The sequence below is a fragment of the Giraffa tippelskirchi genome, chromosome 3, assembly GCF_054371585.1.
Source record: "Giraffa tippelskirchi isolate mGirTip1 chromosome 3, T2T-mGirTip1v1.2.pri, whole genome shotgun sequence".
NCBI lineage: Eukaryota > Metazoa > Chordata > Mammalia > Artiodactyla > Giraffidae > Giraffa > Giraffa tippelskirchi.
The window spans coordinates 13,923,063-13,942,368 of NC_137277.1; the positions used below are offsets into that span (position 1 = coordinate 13,923,063).

General features: G+C 36.9%; 1 protein-coding gene across 28 annotated transcripts in view; it reads left to right on the plus strand.

The window, feature by feature from the left end:
- The window catches only part of TLK2 (tousled like kinase 2), a 124,292-nt gene that overhangs the window by 47,764 nt on the left and 57,222 nt on the right, over positions 1-19,306 (plus strand). For 15 of the 28 annotated variants that reach the window (XM_081576598.1, XM_081576600.1, XM_081576613.1 and 12 more), the window contains 2 exons: positions 312-407; positions 10,122-10,289. In XM_081576598.1, the coding sequence (XP_081432724.1) occupies positions 312-407; positions 10,122-10,289 (264 nt within the window). The remainder of the gene's footprint in view (positions 1-311; positions 408-10,121; positions 10,290-19,306) is intronic. The other 13 variants (XM_081576606.1, XM_081576610.1, XM_081576620.1 and 10 more) reach the window with 1 other exon arrangement.

The following is a 19,306-nucleotide window of genomic DNA, read 5'->3' on the forward strand; positions in this document are numbered from 1 at the left end:
TGCTTCATGTATTTTGAGACAAGAAGGGAAAACATTCTTCTCTTATGTCTTTTCAAAATCATGGATACCTTCAGGTTTCTAGCCATGTTTTCCTTATATCTTGGTACATTTCTGCTGGAGCTTCTCGTTAAAATCTCGTTGAAAAGATAGCAGAATTTGACTTACATGGCATTTTCTCTCTAGAATAAAATGTGTAAACTTAAAGGGACCGTGTATAATTAAGACCTGTTTGTGTATTAATCTTTTACTCTCCTTATCTGAAGCATAGTACTGTTGTGAATTATTCATATCCATTTTTCCCTGTTGGCCAGTTTGCTGGGGGAAGCGGGCCAGGAACCAGCCCTGGCAGAAGTGTTCCACCAGTTGCACGATCCTCACCGCAACATTCCTTATCCAATCCCTTACCGGTAAGCATTCACCTGGAGAAATGTGACACCTGTTGTAGGAGACCAAGAAGCCCAGGAACACTCATGCAAAGTTTCTCTTCCATTAATTTCCCAAGGGGAGTGAAGTCTTAAGGAGAAACGTTCATAGCATTACCTGTGAATCACTTAACTTAGATTCAAGTCTGTACCAGTCAGTTTACATTTTATAAGAGCTGACCCTGTTCTCCCAGTATAAATTGATTACTTCTAGGCCTGCAGCTCATTGTTCTATCAGGAAAGGGGTTTCCCGTCCAAACATTAGGTTTTTATCCTGGCCAGACTTACATATTCCTGTAGTTAAATTCCTTTGAAAAAATTTTGGTCAGCTCCTGGTATTTGAATTAATTTTATGGCTTGCTCAGTGATGTAGTAGAAAAGCTAATGCTGCACAGATTTGGGATAGGTTTGTTTTCTGAGTGAGATCTGAAACTCTATAAAAACATCACAGCCAAGTTAGTGGTTCTCAGGCCAGGGTAGTTTATCCCCTCAGGGAACATTTGGTAATGTTGAAGTAATTTTTGGTCAGCACTAGAGGGTGGGTGGAATGATGCCATAGGCATCTGCTGGGCGGAGGCCAGGGATGCTGGTGTACATCCTGCCATGCACAGGACAGGTGCCCACAACAAAGAATGATCCAGTCCAGAATGATACTAGTGCCAAAGTTGAGACTCCCTGAACCAGCTCATGTAGGATTTTGTGTCAGTTCACTCAAGTGCCTTTGGCTGATTTGTTGATACCATATGGGAACCCTGTACCTAAGAGTGTATTATGTCCCTTGATGCCTCAGGTATTGCTATGGGATCTTAGGGAAAAGGGAGACCAGGAGTTTTCATCCTAGGTCTCTGTTTCAGAAAGTTGCTTTTCTCTGCCTCAGCAGACTTGATTAATATTGCTTTTTTCCTTAAGTGATTTAGTCTCTGTATTGTTAAACTATTTAAAAATATCCTTCTTTCCCTCTTCTGTCTCATGAAAACATGCGTTCATTAGGGTGATTATAATTAGTAAGGCACTTAGGAAAATGTATTCAACTGAAATTTTTTCTGTTACTTTGTCATCATTGCCGTATTTAAAAATATTATAAATGTTCAATGAGTAGATTGGTTTGGTTAGGTTGAGATTTGTTAGATAACTTTTGAGGAGACATAGATCTGTTTTTTCATTGTTTTAAACCAGTTACAAGTTTTAAAATGTTAAGTGAGATTGCAGAATTATCTATTTGGGACAAATATGATTTGTAGAATTTTGTTGTCTTACTACTCTTTTCTTCCTGAAAAAGATTTTTTTTTTTCATTTGGTTTTCAGTAATGTGACCACCCATCTATCATGTGTCCATTTAAGTCAGGTCTTAAATGAAGACAAGAGAGGTACTCAAGTGACCCACAGACAGTCCTGCCACCCCTGTGAATGGTGGCTGGGCCTCATTATCGTGCAAATCTAAGTGTGTCTTGGGTTTTAAATAGAAACCAACCGTAATTTCCTTTTTCCATTGCATTTTATCCTCCTATCTTAGATTCTGTGCTTCATTGTTATAATCACTGACTTGTGTATACCCTTCAGTTTCCCTTTCCCCACTCTCTCCATCATACTTGCCTGAAAAAAAACTCAGCCCTGATTAAATCTAATTTTCCACCTTTTCCTTGCCTTTATCTAAGTGGCTCAGCCTGGTTAGAGGAAAGCACATAGACCCATGCTGACTGATCTCACTTTAAGTTCGTGACCACCAGCCTCATGAGCCTCTGAGTTGCTGCCAATCCTATTATATTTCCATAGTTAGCTCATTCCCCTAGATGAATATTTCATATTTTTGTCATTTCCTGCAATCTTCCAGCAGCAATTCCTTCCCCTCCACTCTCTCAACTGATGGCTTTACTTTTTTATTTTGCTAGGAAAATAGAAGCAATCAAAAGAGAACTTTCCCATGTGCCTCTGCCAGATCTACCAGGTTACTTGTGTCCTTATCCATATCTGCCTTTTAGGATGCATGAACTGGCCAGCCCTTTACTTGGGCATCGATTTCCCTGAAAATTACATGCACCTCTCCTTGATATTTCTGCTTATATAACTAAATGAGCAGCTTAAAAAATGTCTGTAGGACTTCCCTGGTGGTCCAGTAGTTGGGAATCTGCCTGCCAGTGCAGGGAACATGGGTTCGATCCCTGGTCTGGGAAGATTCCACGTGCCCCAGAGCAACTAAGGTCGTGCGCCACAACTACTGAGCCCGCGCACCCTAGAGCCTATGCTCTGCAACAAGAGAAGCCACCTCAATAAGAAGCCTGCAGCAATGAAGACCCAGCCAAAAATAAATTGATAAATAAATAATTTTTTAAAAAATCCACAGAGGAACTCTTGCTCACTAGCACAACAACAAATTGCTCTTTTTGCAGTCTACCCTGTCCCTGTAGATAACAGTTTACTGTGTCCAGTTTTTCAGATCATAACTTCATGCCCCATATCTAATCCATCAAAATCCTATTTTCTTTTTTAAAAATACCTGAATCCACCCTCTTTTCTATTCTTTTGGTTCTCTACATCAGTCTCCAAAGTAGTCTCCTTGTTTCTGCCTGTGTCTCACCTATTTTCAATATAGTAAGTAGCCAGAATGATTCTGTGAAAAATTTAAGTCAGATCCTGTTCAGAACTGACCAGGGGCTTGTCCAGACTGTTCTAGGCTTACATGGTCTAAAAGCTCCTACATAATCTTTGCTCCCCACATCCACCTGACTCCATCTGCTCCCCTTCTCCCTCATGCCACTCAAGCCGCACTGGCCTCCTGGAAGTTCTGTGAACACCCTGAAGCACTCTTTACTTCAGCACCTTTGTACCTGCTATTTCCTCTTCCTAGAATAGCATGATGAGCAGTCCTTCATCCGACTGTTGCTCAAAAATGACCTTGTCAACAGAGGTCTCTCCTGGCCATCTTCTTTGAATAACAGTCCCTCTCACCTTGTAACTCTGTCCCTAATCCTGCTTTAATTCTTGGTTATTACTATCTGGCATATGTATTTAAAATTTGATATATATATTTAAATTTTTATTGGTTCATATTTATACATATAAAAGAGTATACATGTACATCTACAGCTTAATGAATTTTCACCAACTGTACTAGCACAAGAAACAAAATACCAGCCCCTCCAGAAAGTCCCTTATGTTTCCTTTCAGTTGTTAGCCCCCTCCCTGCCATTGGGGATAGCTACTGTCCTGACTTCTAATAGTAGAATAGATGAGTTTTTTTTGTTTTTATACAGTGTATAAAAGGAGTCATACAGTATATAATATACTCTGGTGTCTAGTTTCTTTCATTCAACAGTACTTTTGTGAAAGTCATCCATGTTGTGTGTTGTAGATCATTCACTGTCATCATTGTGTGGCATAATTTTAATATTTTTATTTAATTTACATATCTTAATTTTTAACTATACAGTTAGTTTGTTGCCCATCATCTTCCACCAGAATGTTAATCCCAAGAGAACTGGACCTTTGTTTTATTTACTACTGTTTCCATCCCTTACACTGTTTGTTACATAAAAGTGGAATAATTTTAACTATTTCCCTCACTCCTTGACATAGAAGAGAGATCTTGTTCAGTTTTTAGTCTCTAACACCCAAAACAGTGTTGGGTACACAGTGGGAACTCAAGACTATTTGTTGAAAGAGAAGAATAGAAGAACAGATAAAGAATTATTTTAGCTTTTTCCCTCCTAAGTTATTCTTCTATATTTTTTGTTAAATACAAAAAAGTACACAAACCCTGAGCCTTTGATTTCAGGAGTTGGTAAACTACAGCCTACAATTGGCAGGCCGAGAATGATTTTTAGATTTTTTGAGTTGTAGAGACAAAGAAGAATATGTCACAGAGTTATGTTGCCTGGAAAGCCTAAAATATTTCCGTCTGGTCCTTCACAAAAAATGTTTCCAGGCAGTCATTATGAAGTTAACTCCATTAATCATTACTTAGGTCAGAAAGTAAAATATTTCCAGCACCCTGGAAACCTCGCCTGATCACAACTCCCTCCCAATACTCGAGAAACAACCACTGTTCTAATTTTTGTGATTATCATTTGCTTTTCTTTATAGTGTTGTCATTATGACAGTTTTGTTAATCATGACATTTAATCACCATGTTTAAATCTTCTGTATTCTGACTTTCGGCTGTTTGTTCTGTCAGTTACTAAGAGAGGTATATTCATGACTGTCATGATTGTGGGTGTACTTTGTTTCTTTCTGTATTTATATTTTTGCTGTATGTATTACTAAGTGATTCTCTTTATTTCTCGTGATACTTTTTGCTCTTAATGCAGTTTATCTGATATTAGTATATTCAAATCACTGTATAAATATTTCTGTTTTTATATTGTCAGCTTTTCATTATTATGTTTTCAGTATATCTGACAAATACATAGTTGAAATTTTTTTCTTTGTTCAGTCTAAAATCTTTTGTAAGGGAAATTACCTAGTGGTCCAGTGGTTAGGAGTCAGCACTTTCACTGCTGGGGCCTAGGTTCGATCCCTGGTTGGGGGATTAAGATCCTGCAAGCTGTGTGGCATGGTCAAAAAAAAAAAAACTTTTTTAAACTTCAGTATTTATTCTGTTTACACTAATAAACATCATTATACTGGTTTTAAATATTCCGGCTTTTAATGGTGTCTGTCGTTGCCTATTTCTTGCCTGTTCTATGTTACTGTTTCCTTCAATGCTTGTTTTCATTTGGATTAAAAAATGATTTCATACTTTTCTCCTCCACTAGGTAGGTCCTGTGTGATGTTTCTCTTAGAAGTTACCACAGGTATCTTTAATATGCCAAAGTTTGATGTTAACAGTAGCCTAGTTATGTGATAACTTTGATTCCATTTCTGTGCTACTGCCTTGGTGGTGGTGGTGTAGGTTTATATTTTGCCTTTAAAATATATATATGTGTGTGTGTGTATATACATATATATATATCTCATAGAACATTATTATGCTGTCAGTGTTCATTTAGATTCATCCATGTACTTATTTACTTCTTTCTTTTTTCTTCTTCCCTTTTTACGTATTACACCTTCCACTTTAGGGAAGAAGTGGAAGTGGAAGAGTGAACTACTTCTGCCTTCCATAGTCCTTTAGTACAGTATTTATCTGCTGGGGGTTAACTCTCTAGGTTTTTTTGTTTGCTGAAATAACTTTATTTTGCCCTTATTCTTGAAAGATATTTATGCTGTGTATATATCTAGATTGTTTTTTGGGTTTTTTTCTCCACACAGTTAAGTATATCATTACCATTTTTTTGGTTCCCTTTGTTACAGTTGAGAAAATAGTTTTCATTTACTTGTTATTTCTTTGAAAGAAACTGCTCTGCTTCCCCTACCCACACCTACCCTTCTCCCCCCAACCCCCAGGCTACTTTTACTTTGTGGTATTGTGCAGTTTTACTGTGAGACATCCTTTTATTTCTCTTCCGTGTAATTTTTTAATCTAGTAGACATAGTTGTTTTATAATCTGTTAATTTTTGTATTTGAAGTTTTAAAAAATCTGTTTCTGCTTTGGTTTTTTGTCTATGTGCTGTTCATTGTACTTAAAAAATTATCTGTGAAATTTCTTTGAGGTCTAAGATGAAGATATGTTTCTCCAGGGAGAATTTTTATTTGCTTCTCTCAAGTGTCTAGAGATTCTACCAGTCTCTACAAATTACTGAATTCATGGCTTGCTTTGTTTGTTTGATTTGCTAGTTTGTTTCTTTCAACCAGCCAAGCAGTATTGATTTGGATTGTATTAACATTTCTCAGGGGAGCCCACACCCCCTGCATGGCCAAAGCAACTGTTGCAGCTCCCTGAGGGCGAGAGAACTATTTCTTCTGGCTTACATTTTCCCTGAGGTTTTAACCCTTTGAAAGTACAGCTGAAAGTGTGAAGGGTTTCATATTCAGCGTCCTATGCTGGATGGGCTTTGGCCTGTGATTATCCACTTGGCAACATGGTGCCCAGGGATTGGAAAGTCAAGATCTTAGGGTGTTCTTAGGGCAAATGTGACTTTGATGCTTCTTTTACTACCTGTTTTGTGTTCCTTATTTCCGTTAGGTTTTGCCATGACACATCCCTACTATTTTGTCAACTTTGCAATGTTTTTAATATCTTTTTAAAAAAACATTTTGTCCTGTCTTTATAGTTGTTTTCTAAGGGAATGTTGGTACAAACATCCCAACCTGCTATATTTTCAGAGATATTTAAAGATCTTTTAAGCCCTTGGCAAATAATTATTGAATGTATGACAGAATGATTTGTTTTAATATTGTAGCTTCAGTGATACCGTGTGCCAGGTAGTGAGATTATTGTTGTGAAGTATTAATTCTGGAGCCTGCATTTAAATTTATTGGGTGGGGTAGAAGTGTTGTTTTTAAGGAGGTGTGGCTTCTACTCATAGATTTTTTTAAAAAACTATAAATTCTTTTTTCCAGATCACTTTGATTAGTCTGTTTTACTTATATTTTCTAAAGTGTAAATGTTAGTTTTCCCTGATAAAGACATACATGCTGATTATGAAAGTCCAATAATTCAGAATTGGTAAATATAAAGTCCTTTCCACAAGAGCTATTACTAAAGAGTTTAGTGGGCGTATATGTATACATGTATGTTCATATAGCAGATTCCCTCATTTCCATTGTATGAATCTATTTAGACAATAGACTTGTATTCTCTAAGTAATGCTGTAATGAATATCCTTGTGTATACATCTGTGCTTATGCATTTGTTTCCTTTGGATAAATTCCCAAAGAGTTAGTTCCCGAGTCAAAGAATATGCTCACTTTAAAATGTCATCACTAGTGGATAAAGAAGATGTGGTGTGTGTACATACATACACACACACACTGGAATATTGCTCAGCCATTAAAAAAAATGAAACAGTGCCATTTGCAGCAACAGGAAAGGACCTAGAGATTATCATACTAAATGAAGCAAGCCAGATGGAGAAAGACAAATATCATATGATATCACTTATATTGGAATCTTAAAAAATGATACAAATAAACTTATTTATAAAATAGAAATAGACCCACAGACATAGAAAACAAAGTTACGGTTATAAAGGGGAAAGGGTGGATGTATAAATTATGAATTTGGAATTAACATATTAATACACACACTACTATATATAAAATAATAACCAACAGGGACTTACTAATAACCACCAAGGACTTACTGTATAGAATAGGAAACTGTATTCATATTTTATAATAACTTATAAGGGAAAAGAATCTGAGAAAGAAAATATGTGTTCAGTTTCATATATATAACTAAATCACTTTTCTGTATACCTGAAACTAACATAACATTATAAATCAACTATGCATCAATTTAAAATAAAATTAAAGAAAATGAAATATCATCACGTAATTGCTAGCAGGTCATCAGCAGTTTGAGAGTCCCAATTTCTTCCTATCCTTCTAATACTGAATTTTACATTATAGTCTTTGCCAGTGAGAAAAATATCTTGTTTAAAGTTGCATTTTAATATCTTTTCATATGTTTAGTGGCCTTTTGGACTTCTCTTTTAATGCTTATTCAGTTCCTTTGCCTATTTATTTATTCGAGCATTTGCTTTGTCTTGCTGATGGGTAGGAGCACATTATTTATTAAGATTGTTAGCTCATTGTCACTTATAGTGTAAATATTTTCTGCCTCTTTATAATTTGTTTTTTAACTTGTTTATGTCCACTTTCACCGTTCAGAAGTCAAAAAATTAGAAGTGATCAAATTTATCAATGTTTTTCTTTTCATGACTTATTACTAGTTTTGTCTTATTCTTGGATGTTCCTATGTGGTTTGTGTTTTTAATGTCATGTTTAAAAAGCGCTTCACCACTGGAAAGTCATAATAGCATTTGTTTATATTTTCTTATAATTTTTATGTATACTATAAGGAAGTAATGAACTTTTCCTTTTTTCTAATATCTATGTACATATCCTGTCATCTTTGTAATAAAATTCCCACTAATTAGAAATGCAATATAATCACAAATTATACATCCATTTTATATGGGTCTTTTTCTGATTTTTCTGTGCCACTGATTAGTCTGCTTGTTCCTTTACCAGCATTATGCTTATTTGGTTAATGTTGCTTTGTTGTTGTTGTTTAGTCGCTAAGTCACGTCCGACTCTTTGCAACCCCATTGGACTGGAGCCCACCGGGCTCTCCTGTGTCCATGGGGTTTCCCAGGCAAGAATATTGGAGTGAGTTGTCATTTTCTTCTCCAGGGGATCATCCCAAGCCAGGGTTGTCTCCTGCACTGGCAGGTGGATTCTTAAACACTGAGCCACCAGAGAGGCCAGTGTTGATTTGTAATAAGTTTTAATAGCTGGTCAGGTTTCCTTGGTATCCGCTATCAGAAATTACGTGGCTAATTTTGATTATTTTTCCAAGTGGACCTCAGAACTAAAATGTGAAAATCCACAGAAACTGTCTCCCCAAAGAGCAGAGGAGAATCTAGATGATCGCTATACTACCACAACACCCTTTCTTGCAAAAAGAGAAACAAAAATACACAAAAAGCCCTAAGCACTGGCTTTTAGAGAAATTTGACATATATAAAATTTGAACTCAGGAGCATAGTATTTTGCCATTTAACGTAGGTCGTCTTTTATATTTGTCAGTGAACTATAGTTTTTGTTTTACGTGTAACTGCATATTGTTTCCTTCTAAGTATTTTACAGATAATTTTGAATCTGCTTTTTCTTCTGATGCTACTTGTTCTGATTATAATCAGTTGTTGATAAATGGGGAAGTTATTGATTTTTGTGTATTTATTTTATATTTGGCCATCTTACTGAACTCTTATTTGTTGTTTTTCAGTTGATTTGTTTGGTTTCCTTTGTGAATAGTTATATCATCCAAAATTGACACTTTCTAATGTTTGATATTTTCCAGTGTTTATACCTCATATTGTTTTCCTTATCACTTTGGCTAAAAATTCTATGATAATGTTGAATGATTGAATGACTGTGATATTAATGTGTTAACCCCTGTCTAGCTCCTAATTTTAATGACGGTGTCTCAAGTATAGCACCATTAATTATAGTTATATTCATTTCTGAAAAAATAACTCTGTTGAATTATAAATGGATACTTACAGTTTTTTTTTAAAAAAGTATTGCCCAACAGTGTGCAAATCTTTTTGCATCTAAAGGAAAGAATCTTGATTCTCTGCCCTCCCCCACCAACATTAATGTAGTGAATTACATTAGTAGATAGAATAATAAACTATCCTTACATTTCTGGAATAAGCCATACATAATTGTGATGTATTATTCTTTTGTTTGTATTTATTTTATATTTTGCATATAGGTATAATATGGTAATAGAATAGAGAGTGAAGTAGGGGCCAAATGCCTCAATCTTAATTAACCTAGAGGTTAGAAATAGCATTTCCTTGTAAAATTGAGGGTATAATGAAGTTGTTTGTTGAACTCTACAAAGTAACCTGCAAATTCAGAGTTCTGTAAATATAGACCCATTAAAATGTACTAACTCAGGTTTATAGATAGGTCACAATCCAGTGATAATGTTACTATACTCTCCATATTTGTTTTCAGAGGGTTTTTTGTTTTTTGATTTAAAGTCCTTCTTATATCTGATAACTGTTTTAATCTGTTGCATGGTTTGGCAGTATCAGATGTTTTCTTTGTCATATAATTTGTGTGTTTTCTTTAATGTTTTCCAGCGGCGAGTAGAACAGCCTCTCTATGGTTTAGATGGCAGCGCTGCAAAGGAGGTGTCAGAGGAGCAGTCTGCCCTGCCAACGCTTATGTCAGTGATGCTGGCAAAACCTCGGCTTGACACAGAGCAGATGGCACAGAGGGGAGCTGGCCTCTGCTTCACTTTTGTCTCAGTGAGTACTGAGGCTGCATTTATGCACATCCTTGTTTTCCTGGAGCTCCAAGATGGAGTTTAAGTAAGGATTTTGGTAGAGGGATGATGATTTCTAACTCTGTGTTACCTCTAAAGGTGTGTGCTTGTGCTCAGCCCCGCTTGGATCAAGGCGCTGAGAGAGACTGCTCTATCAAAGTCTGAGTGTCCTGTGGGACGGAAAACACAACCTTAGGTTGACAAAGAACAGAAAATACAGATTAAGTTCCATTACAATTAAAAATAAAATCTCCAGACTCCAACCATCACTTACTTGAAGTAATATTCAAGTTAATAAAATATTAGTGTGGGGCAGGCATGCTTCCTAGTCATTTTCCCCTCTCTGGTATCTGGACAGCCTGCATGCTTGCTTTCTCTCATTTCTTCGGAGTATTAGCACAGTTGCTTTTCCAAGACTATTTGGCTACCTGTTTGTTCCTTTCAGCTTACTTTGTTCTTCTTCCTTGAAGAACAGGAATTTGATTATTATGAACGTTTGACCCCATTTTTTATTTGCCAAATTATAATGCAGTTTGACTTAAAAGTTGTTGCTTTTCTTGGTTTCTTTGCCCTGCCAAGTACCTGTTTGTTGTCAGTGATGCAATAAAGCAACAGAAAGCCCCATCACCCTATCCCTCCATTTTTAGGGGCCTCCTTCAGAGCTAACATTACCATTGATCAACGTTTCTTTCTCTCTCACTGGTTCATTTTCTCTGGTGATCTGTTTCCTCCTTATTTGCTCCATGGTTTCTGAGCAAATAAATCTCTATAATCTCTGGGATTAACCCATGTGCAGTTGTATTAAAAAAGGCCATGAAATGGTGGGTGTCTTAAGGAAAGGAGATAAAAATAATAAAATAATTAGATAGGGATCATTGTGTATTATTTGAATCCCTTCTGCCCTTCCTTCCTTCTCTCTTTCTTTCCTTCCTCTGCTTAAAACAGTACCCATGATTTACCTCACAGTTCTTTAAGTTTGGGGGTAATTTGTTGCTGAACAGTAGAGAACTAATACACGTGGCTTTATCTTTAATGCCTCCTTTTTTCCTCATATTCTACATCTAATCTACCAGAAAACATACTTACATCTAGAATCTGACCATCTCTCACCGTCTCCACTGCCACCATGATGGCCCAGCATCTCTCTGCTTTGGAATGCTTTCTTGTAGAGGAGTAGTACGGTAATCACATCTGAAGAAGGAACATGGAAACAGTATAAAAACCCAAGGCCTAGAAGCTTTGGTATAGTTCTATTTCTCTTTGCTTCTCTGCAGTTCCAACTGGGATATAAACTTAATGAGATAAAAAAGGAGAAAAGCAAAAAAGTTAGCATTAATATATAACAAATGTTGGTTAATAGAGACAAGCAGTTTCCTTTAAAAAAAATAAAAGGCAAAGGCTATGAACAGGCAGTTTTAACAGGGGAAAAAAGGACAAATGTCTAACAATGTGAAAAATTAGTTAACTTCAGCCATAGAGAAATGCAAAATAAATAACTTATCAAATTGATAAGGACTAATAAATTTGGTGATTCTTGGTACACATACAGTGCTATGTGTATATATAAATTGGTACAGTCATTTGGACAGGTTGGTAGTGTATCTCAGTGTTAAGTTTACATATCCTTGGGTCCAGAAATTCCATTCCCATGAACTACACAAAGATGTTTATTGTATTGTTTATAAATTGCAAAAATCTGGAAGCAGTGTGCCTCCACAGTGTTCCAGAGGAACTTCTAACAAGAATACCTGTTATCTCCACGTTGCTAAGTCCGGCAATCAGTTCTCAGAACTTATTCAGTATAATTCATTAGCTGCAGTTGATCAGTCCCTTCTTCTCTAAGCACATGGTCTTTTCTTTGCTTCTGCCTTTTTGATTCTTCTTCATTTCCTGGATTTCCAAATATTGGAGTGCCCCAGGGCTCAGTCTTAGTCCTCTTGTCTACCATCTTTCGGTAAGAAGAATCTCGTTTAGTTTCTTACTTTCAGTCATCACCTATACTCAGAAGACTTCCAAATTTACATCTCCAGCCCAGAGCCCTTACCTGAATTCCAGACCTATGTAGTCAGTTGTCTATGTCTAATAGGCATAACAAATTTAACACAACCGAAGCTGAATTCTTCACTTTGTTCCCCCATTCCTTCCACATCTCAGTAATTTTCAGCTCTCGGCTTACAATTGTTCAAAAATCCTGGAGTCATTCTAGTCTTATCTCTTTATTTTATATCTTAATTCTGAATCCATCAGCAAGTCGACTGATTTTACCTTCAAAATATGTTCAGAATCCTGCCACTTCCCCTGCCGTTAACGGTGACCACTCAAATCTCGTCTCCCACTGAGATCATGGTGGCAGCCTCCTAACTGAACTGTTAGCTTCTGCCTTTGTTCTCAGCAGGTCAGAGTGATCCCATTGGAACTTAAGTCCAGGCGTGCCACTCTCCTGCTCACAAGTGTTTATAATGGCACGTAACACCTCGCATGGCCTGTTGCCCACCACTGTGACATCTGTTAATGCTGCCTCCCTCCCTCATCAAGTTCCCTCCTCACTGGCTGCCTTTCTTCTTCAAATACTACCTGGGTGTCTCTCACCTCAGGGCCTTTACCTTAACATTCTTCCTCTAGATATCACCTTGCCTTGTCCCCTCGGTTCTCTCTAGTCTCTGCTTAAATCGACAAGCTATTAGAAAGGCTGTAGTATATAAGATAGCACTCCTTCCTGCTCGCCCCAAACATTATATAGCTGCTGTGCCCTAATTTTTCTTCTTAGCCTTATCACCAGCTTACCTGCTATAATTTACTTCTTCGTCTCACTCCCCACCCCCATCCTAACTCCCCTCCACTGAAATGTAAGCGACATCAGATCAAGGACTTCACTTTGTTCACTTCTGCACCGCCAATGCTGGAACAGGATCTGCTCTCATATACACTCAGTTTAATTATATGTTGTATGAATTAATAAAGGCATCTTGCATATAAGGACTAGTTAAATATAGTATGTATATACAATATACAATGGGATGCTCTACAGTTGACCAATGAAGTGAGATAGATTTTATGTAGTTTGTAGTTTCTTTTGGCCATGGGATCCCTTGCATTTCCATATGAATTTTAGGATCAGCTTTTCAATTTCTGTAAACCAGACCAGATGGAATTTATAGCAGTTGTGCTGACTCTGCAGATTAATTTGGGGGAGTATTGCCCTCATTAAAAAAAAGTGAGGTATATGTGCTAGCAATGAAAGACCTATAGATCGATACTAATAAATAAAAATAGGTGGCAGAATATTATAAGTAAGTCTGATCCTTTGAATGTTTGATCCCATGGACATCCATGGCATTCTCTAGGCCAGAATACTGGAGTGGGTAGACTTTCCCTTCTCCAAGGGATCTTCCCAACCTAGGGATCGAATCCAGGTCTCCCGCATTGCAGGCGGATTCTTTACCAGCTGAACCACAAGGGAAACTTGTTTAAAATCATACTGCTACATAATTTTATGTATTTCAACATAGGAAATTTGATGTTTAACATTATAAACATATAATTTTCTAAATTGTAAAAATAGTATATGCACATGACCTATGAATAATTGAAGTGATGGAGAAGAGTAAAATTCTTTCCTTTGTATTCATGAGATAACCACTGTTAAGAGTTTGTTTTAGATTTTGTACTGAATACCATTTTAACTTCAAATTATCTTTTATGTAATCAACACTCCCCATTGTGAGAGAGGTTTAAGGTACCCAGCTTCCTATTTCATCTTTCAGCTTTTTAGTTATTGTTACATTGTTTGTGATATTTAGTTTGTTATTTTAACTATAATTGAATTGTTACTGCTTTATAAATTATTCTAAAAATTGAAAACGTTTAAGGAGCATTTACAATATTATGGTTGTTTCATTATTGTGCACTGTAAAACCAAGTGATTTTCTTGGATTCACTGAGAAGAAAACAGTCCTAGTCACTGAATTAGTTTTGATTGAATGAGACAGTTATAGTTGTCAAGGTCTACAAGGTTTTTTTTTAATATATATATGAGGTCTGTTATTTCTTCAAAAGCTACATCTTTTAACATTATATAAGATGTTCTTAAACGCTTTAATTTTTTAAAATGTAGTTTGCAGACTTTTTTGGCTGTGGGATCACTTGTATTTCCATATGAATTTTAGGATCAGCTTTTCAGTTTCAGTAAACAGACCAGATGGAATTTATAGCAGTTGTGCTGACTCTGCAGACTAATTTGGGGGAGTATTGACTTCATAAAAATATTGTTTTCCAGTCCGTGAATATGAGATATCTTTCCATTTATTTAGGACATGGGTTTGGGTAGACTCCAGGAGTTGTTGATGCACAGGGAGGCCTGGTGTGCTGCGGTTCATGGGGTCGCAAAGGGTCGGACACGACTGAGCGACTGAACTGAACTGACTGAATTTCTTTTTATTAATAATAAAATTTGGAATTCTTGGTATGTAGATTTTGCCCTTGTTTTGTTCAAATTATTTCTAAGAGTTTATTCTTTTTCATGTTATTGCAAATGTTTTTCAGAGATGGCCTTTTTTGGTATTGAAAAAGTTCCCTTCTATTCTGAGTTCATTGAGTTCATCATGAAAGGGTATTCGATGCTTTCTCTACATCTGTTGAGATCGTATGGTATCCTTTTGTTCTTGAGGTCTATCCACTATTTGTCTTGTCCTTGTCATGTCGTAGCCTTTTTTTTAGTCTTAAAAAACCTTTTACCTCAGAGAAGCTTTATTTTACTATTCTTAGATTTTTCTTTCCCTCTGCTCTTTTCCTCCTAAAAGCCTGATAGATAGTTTTGAAGCCTCTTCCTGTTCATGTTTCTTAACTTTTCTTTCATGCTACTTGACTTTGTTTCTTCCTCTGGGAGATTTTCTTGACGTTGTCTTTCAGATTTTCTGTGTTCAGCTCTGTGCATTTTGTTACTTAGCTCACCCATTCACTTTTTGGAATATTGATACTCTTATCTTGTCACATTTGTTTTTCATGTTCTTTACAGCTTTTTCATTTTTATAGATGTACTATCCTTTTAACCCTCTCTGAACATATTTTATTTTTAAAGTTGTTTTTATTGAATTCTCTGTTTTCTCTTGGATCAGGTTTTGTTTTTTCATATTGGATCTTCACTTTGTGCTGTTGGTTTTCTTGAAAAATGTATTTTGCTTTAGTTGAATGCAGTACTGTTAGGGTGATTTAGCATAGGTTATTGGCATGGATTTTTCCCTGCAGTGGCATTGTACTGCTTCTCAGATAGCCCTCCATTGGTGTGTGTGTGTGAGTGTTATCTCTGTGTAAGCGTGTGGTCAGCTCTCTGCAGAAAAACCAGCTCCTTTACAAACATGGAAATAAGGAGGGCGTTGTTTTGCTAGGTAACTGTTTAACTCTTAGCAGTGTATTCCACATATTCCTCCATTCTGTCAGTTATAGGGGGCAGGGATACTGTACTTTCTTTGCTTTTTTCCTTAGGACACAATATTCACAGCAGAAGCCCCTCCCCCTGGACTTGCTCATTTTCTATTTTAAATATTTATATGTTTGTTTTTTTTATTTAAGAGACCAATTCTTGTGCTTTACCCTTGGTTCAGAAGCAGTAGTATCCATGGCTCTCATTATGCAAGGGAGAGATCAAGAGGGGACCCTGCTGGACTATATAGGTTTTAAATGTCTGATAGTTGTTCCATGGGTCACTCCTGGTAAAAGTAAATCTCAGTGTGGGGCTTTGGAGGAGTTCCCTTGAAAAGAACCATCCTGTTTTACTGCTGATGTTTTCAGCTGTGAATTTATTTTACTTTCTCTATCAGTCTGATCCCAGATGCTTTTGAATGTTTCTTAAAATTTAAAGTTTTTTAAAATTTCTGATTCTTAACTCTTCTTTGTTTCTTAATGCTATTAGGATTTCATTTAGAAAGAAAATCTTCTGAGTATCAGTAGGACTTTGGGAAATCTAGCCTGAAATCATGAATTAGAAGGCAATACTACTTCTCTAATTGGAACGAAGAACACGGAAGTCTGGGAAGAATGTTTTGCCGAGTAAGGGTTGGACTAAATTTACAACTACAGTGGTCTGCTTAGCAAGGCCATCAGCTTCTCATTTCTTGAGAACGTGATCCTGTAACTGTGGACTCAGGAGACTAAGCTCTCTTTGTTTTCCAGTGTTGCATTTCTAGTGTTTAACACAGGACCAGGCACAGAGGTTCATAATTAATACTGAATGAATGATAAGAATTAGAGCATTTTCATGGATTCACTTGTCACAGTGCTGCTAAGTCACTTCAGTCGTGTCCGACTCTGTGCGACCCCATAGATGGCAGCCCACCAGGCTCCCCTGTCCCTGGGATTCTCCAGGCAAGAACACTGGAGTGGGTTGCCATTTCCTTCTCCAATACACAAAAGTGAAAAGTGAAAGTGAAGTCGCTCAGTCGTGTCCGATTCTTAGTGACCCCATGGACTGAAGCCTGCCAGGCTCCTCTGTCCATGGGATTTTCCAGGCAAGAGTACTGGAGTGGGGTGCCATTGCCTTCTCCGACTTGTCACAGTAGGTCCTTATATTTTTGTAGTTCTCCTATCTTTTGTAAGTATTATTTTCATTTTTATGAGGATTTGCTACCTCCTTACTTCTGAACCACTGACTCAGTTAACTTTCTGCAGTTTTACTTCTTATCATGGGGCTATTTATATATACATTTTTACAGAGAGCTTTAATTTGGAAACATCTCCTTGAATGACATTCTGGTACCCTTTGTTTGCTGAAAGATAACTTAGAAATGAGCACATGTTAAAAAAGGAAAAGGCATTAAAAAAATAAAAAACCCATATATCAAAATCTAGAAGTTCATAGAAAGAACCTTTTAGCCTGTCATGTGATTGTTGTTGTTGTTTATTATAAAAGCAGCTCAGTCATGTTTATTTAGAGATAGATTTTAAAAGGATAGGATTTTAAGAGCAATCTAATGATAACTGAAGGAGATAATGGTTGTATCACAGTGCGGTATAGTATGTGAGTTTTACAATCATAACCCTTCATCAGTAAGACGAGGTTAGGTTTGCCACATTTTAGGAAGAGTAGGGAACATGATCAGTTGTTTAGACTCTCCTAAACCTGGCTCTAATCACTGCTCTGACTTACAGGCTGGGTGCATTGTTCTATCTCTTTGAGACTGACTCCTCAGTTTTTACTTTCTGATTCCCACAACAGTTCTCTCTCTTCCCCTTGGGTTCTTGTATGAAATGTGAGAACCTGGAATGACCCTATCGTCTCTTCTCTTTGACTGCTTATTTCCTTCAAATTTTAACTCTGATATTATTTTATCAAGAAATTCACCCTCAATTCATTAAGTTAGGTTAGGTACCTTGTTGTGTATGCTTATAGCACATATCCTTAATTGCAAGTTTGTATTTATTATATGATTGTTTAACAGTTTCTGTCAACAACTATTTATCCAGTGCTTAACACATCTTTTCTTGGTTTATGAGTTTTATAAGGCAGAGTGATGACTGGGCTTTTAAGTTTTGTTTCTGTTTTCCTTGGCCATTGTGTCCCGAGCACCTAACATGATACTTAGATGAGGATGTTCTAAGTGAGTACTTGATGAATGAATAAATAAAAATGGAGATGATATTACCACCTACCTTACAAGACTGTTGTGAGCCTTCAGTTTAGTTGTGTGTATGAAGTGCTTAGCTTGCTTGTGGCCTGTTCACAGCAGTACCCATAATGGCTAACGTGAGATAGTCAGTGTACTGTGCTCATTGAGATCGGTTACTGTGGATGCAGATAGCCCTCAATTCTTATTCCCCCACTGACTAGCTCTGTGACCCCACGTAGGTGCTTAATATCTCAGATTTGCATTTTCTTTATCTATAAATGGAAATAGCAGCACCTCCTTATAGGGTTTTGTAAGGTAATCCAAGTCTACGCCCTGACCAGTAATGCTGAAATAGCTGAAGTTGAACGGTTCTATGAAGACCTACAAGACCTTTTAGAACTAACACCCAAAAAAGATGTCCTTTTCATTATAGGGAACTGGAATGCAAAAGTAGGAAGTCAAGAAACACCTGGAGTAACAGGCAAATTTGACCTTGGAGTACAGAATGAAGCAAGGCAAAGGCTAGTAGAGTTTTGCCAAAAGAACGCACTGGTCATAGCAAACACCCTCTTCCAACAACACAAGAGAAGATTCTACACATGGACATCACCAGACGGTCAATACCGAAATCAGATTGATTATATTCTTTGCAGCCGAAGATGGAGAAGCTCTATACAGTCAGCAAAAACAAGACCGGGAGCTGACTGTGGCTCAGATCATGAACTCTTTTTTGCCAAATTCAGACTTAAATTGAAGAAAGTAGGGAAAACCACTAGACCATTCAGGTATGACCTAAATCAAATCCCTTATGATTATACAGTGAAAATGACAAATAGATTTAAGGGACTAGACAGAGTGCCTGAAGAACTATGGACATTGTTCATATGGACAATGTTCATGACATTGTACAGGAGGCAGGGATCAAGACCATCCCCAAGAAAAAGAAATGCAAAAAGCAAAATGGCTGTATGAGGAGGCCTTACAAATAGCTGTGAAAAGAAGAGACGCAAAAAGCAAAGGAGAAAAGGAAAGATATACCCATTTGAATGCAGAGTTCCAAAGAATAGCAAGGAGAGATAAGAAAGCCTTCCTCAGTGATCAATGCAAAGAAATAGAGGAAAACAATAGAATGGGAAAGACTAGAGATCTCTTCAAGAAAATTAGAGATACCAAGGGAACATTTCATGCAAAGATGGGCTCAATAAAGGACAGAAATGGTAGGGACCTAACAGAAGCAGAAGATATTAAGAAGAGGTGGCAAGAATACACAGAAGAACTATACAAAAAGATCTTTATAACCCAGATAATCACGATGGTATGATCACTCACCTAGAACCAGACATCCTGGAATGTGAAGTCAAGTGGGCCTTAGGAAGCATCACTACAAACAAAGCTAGTG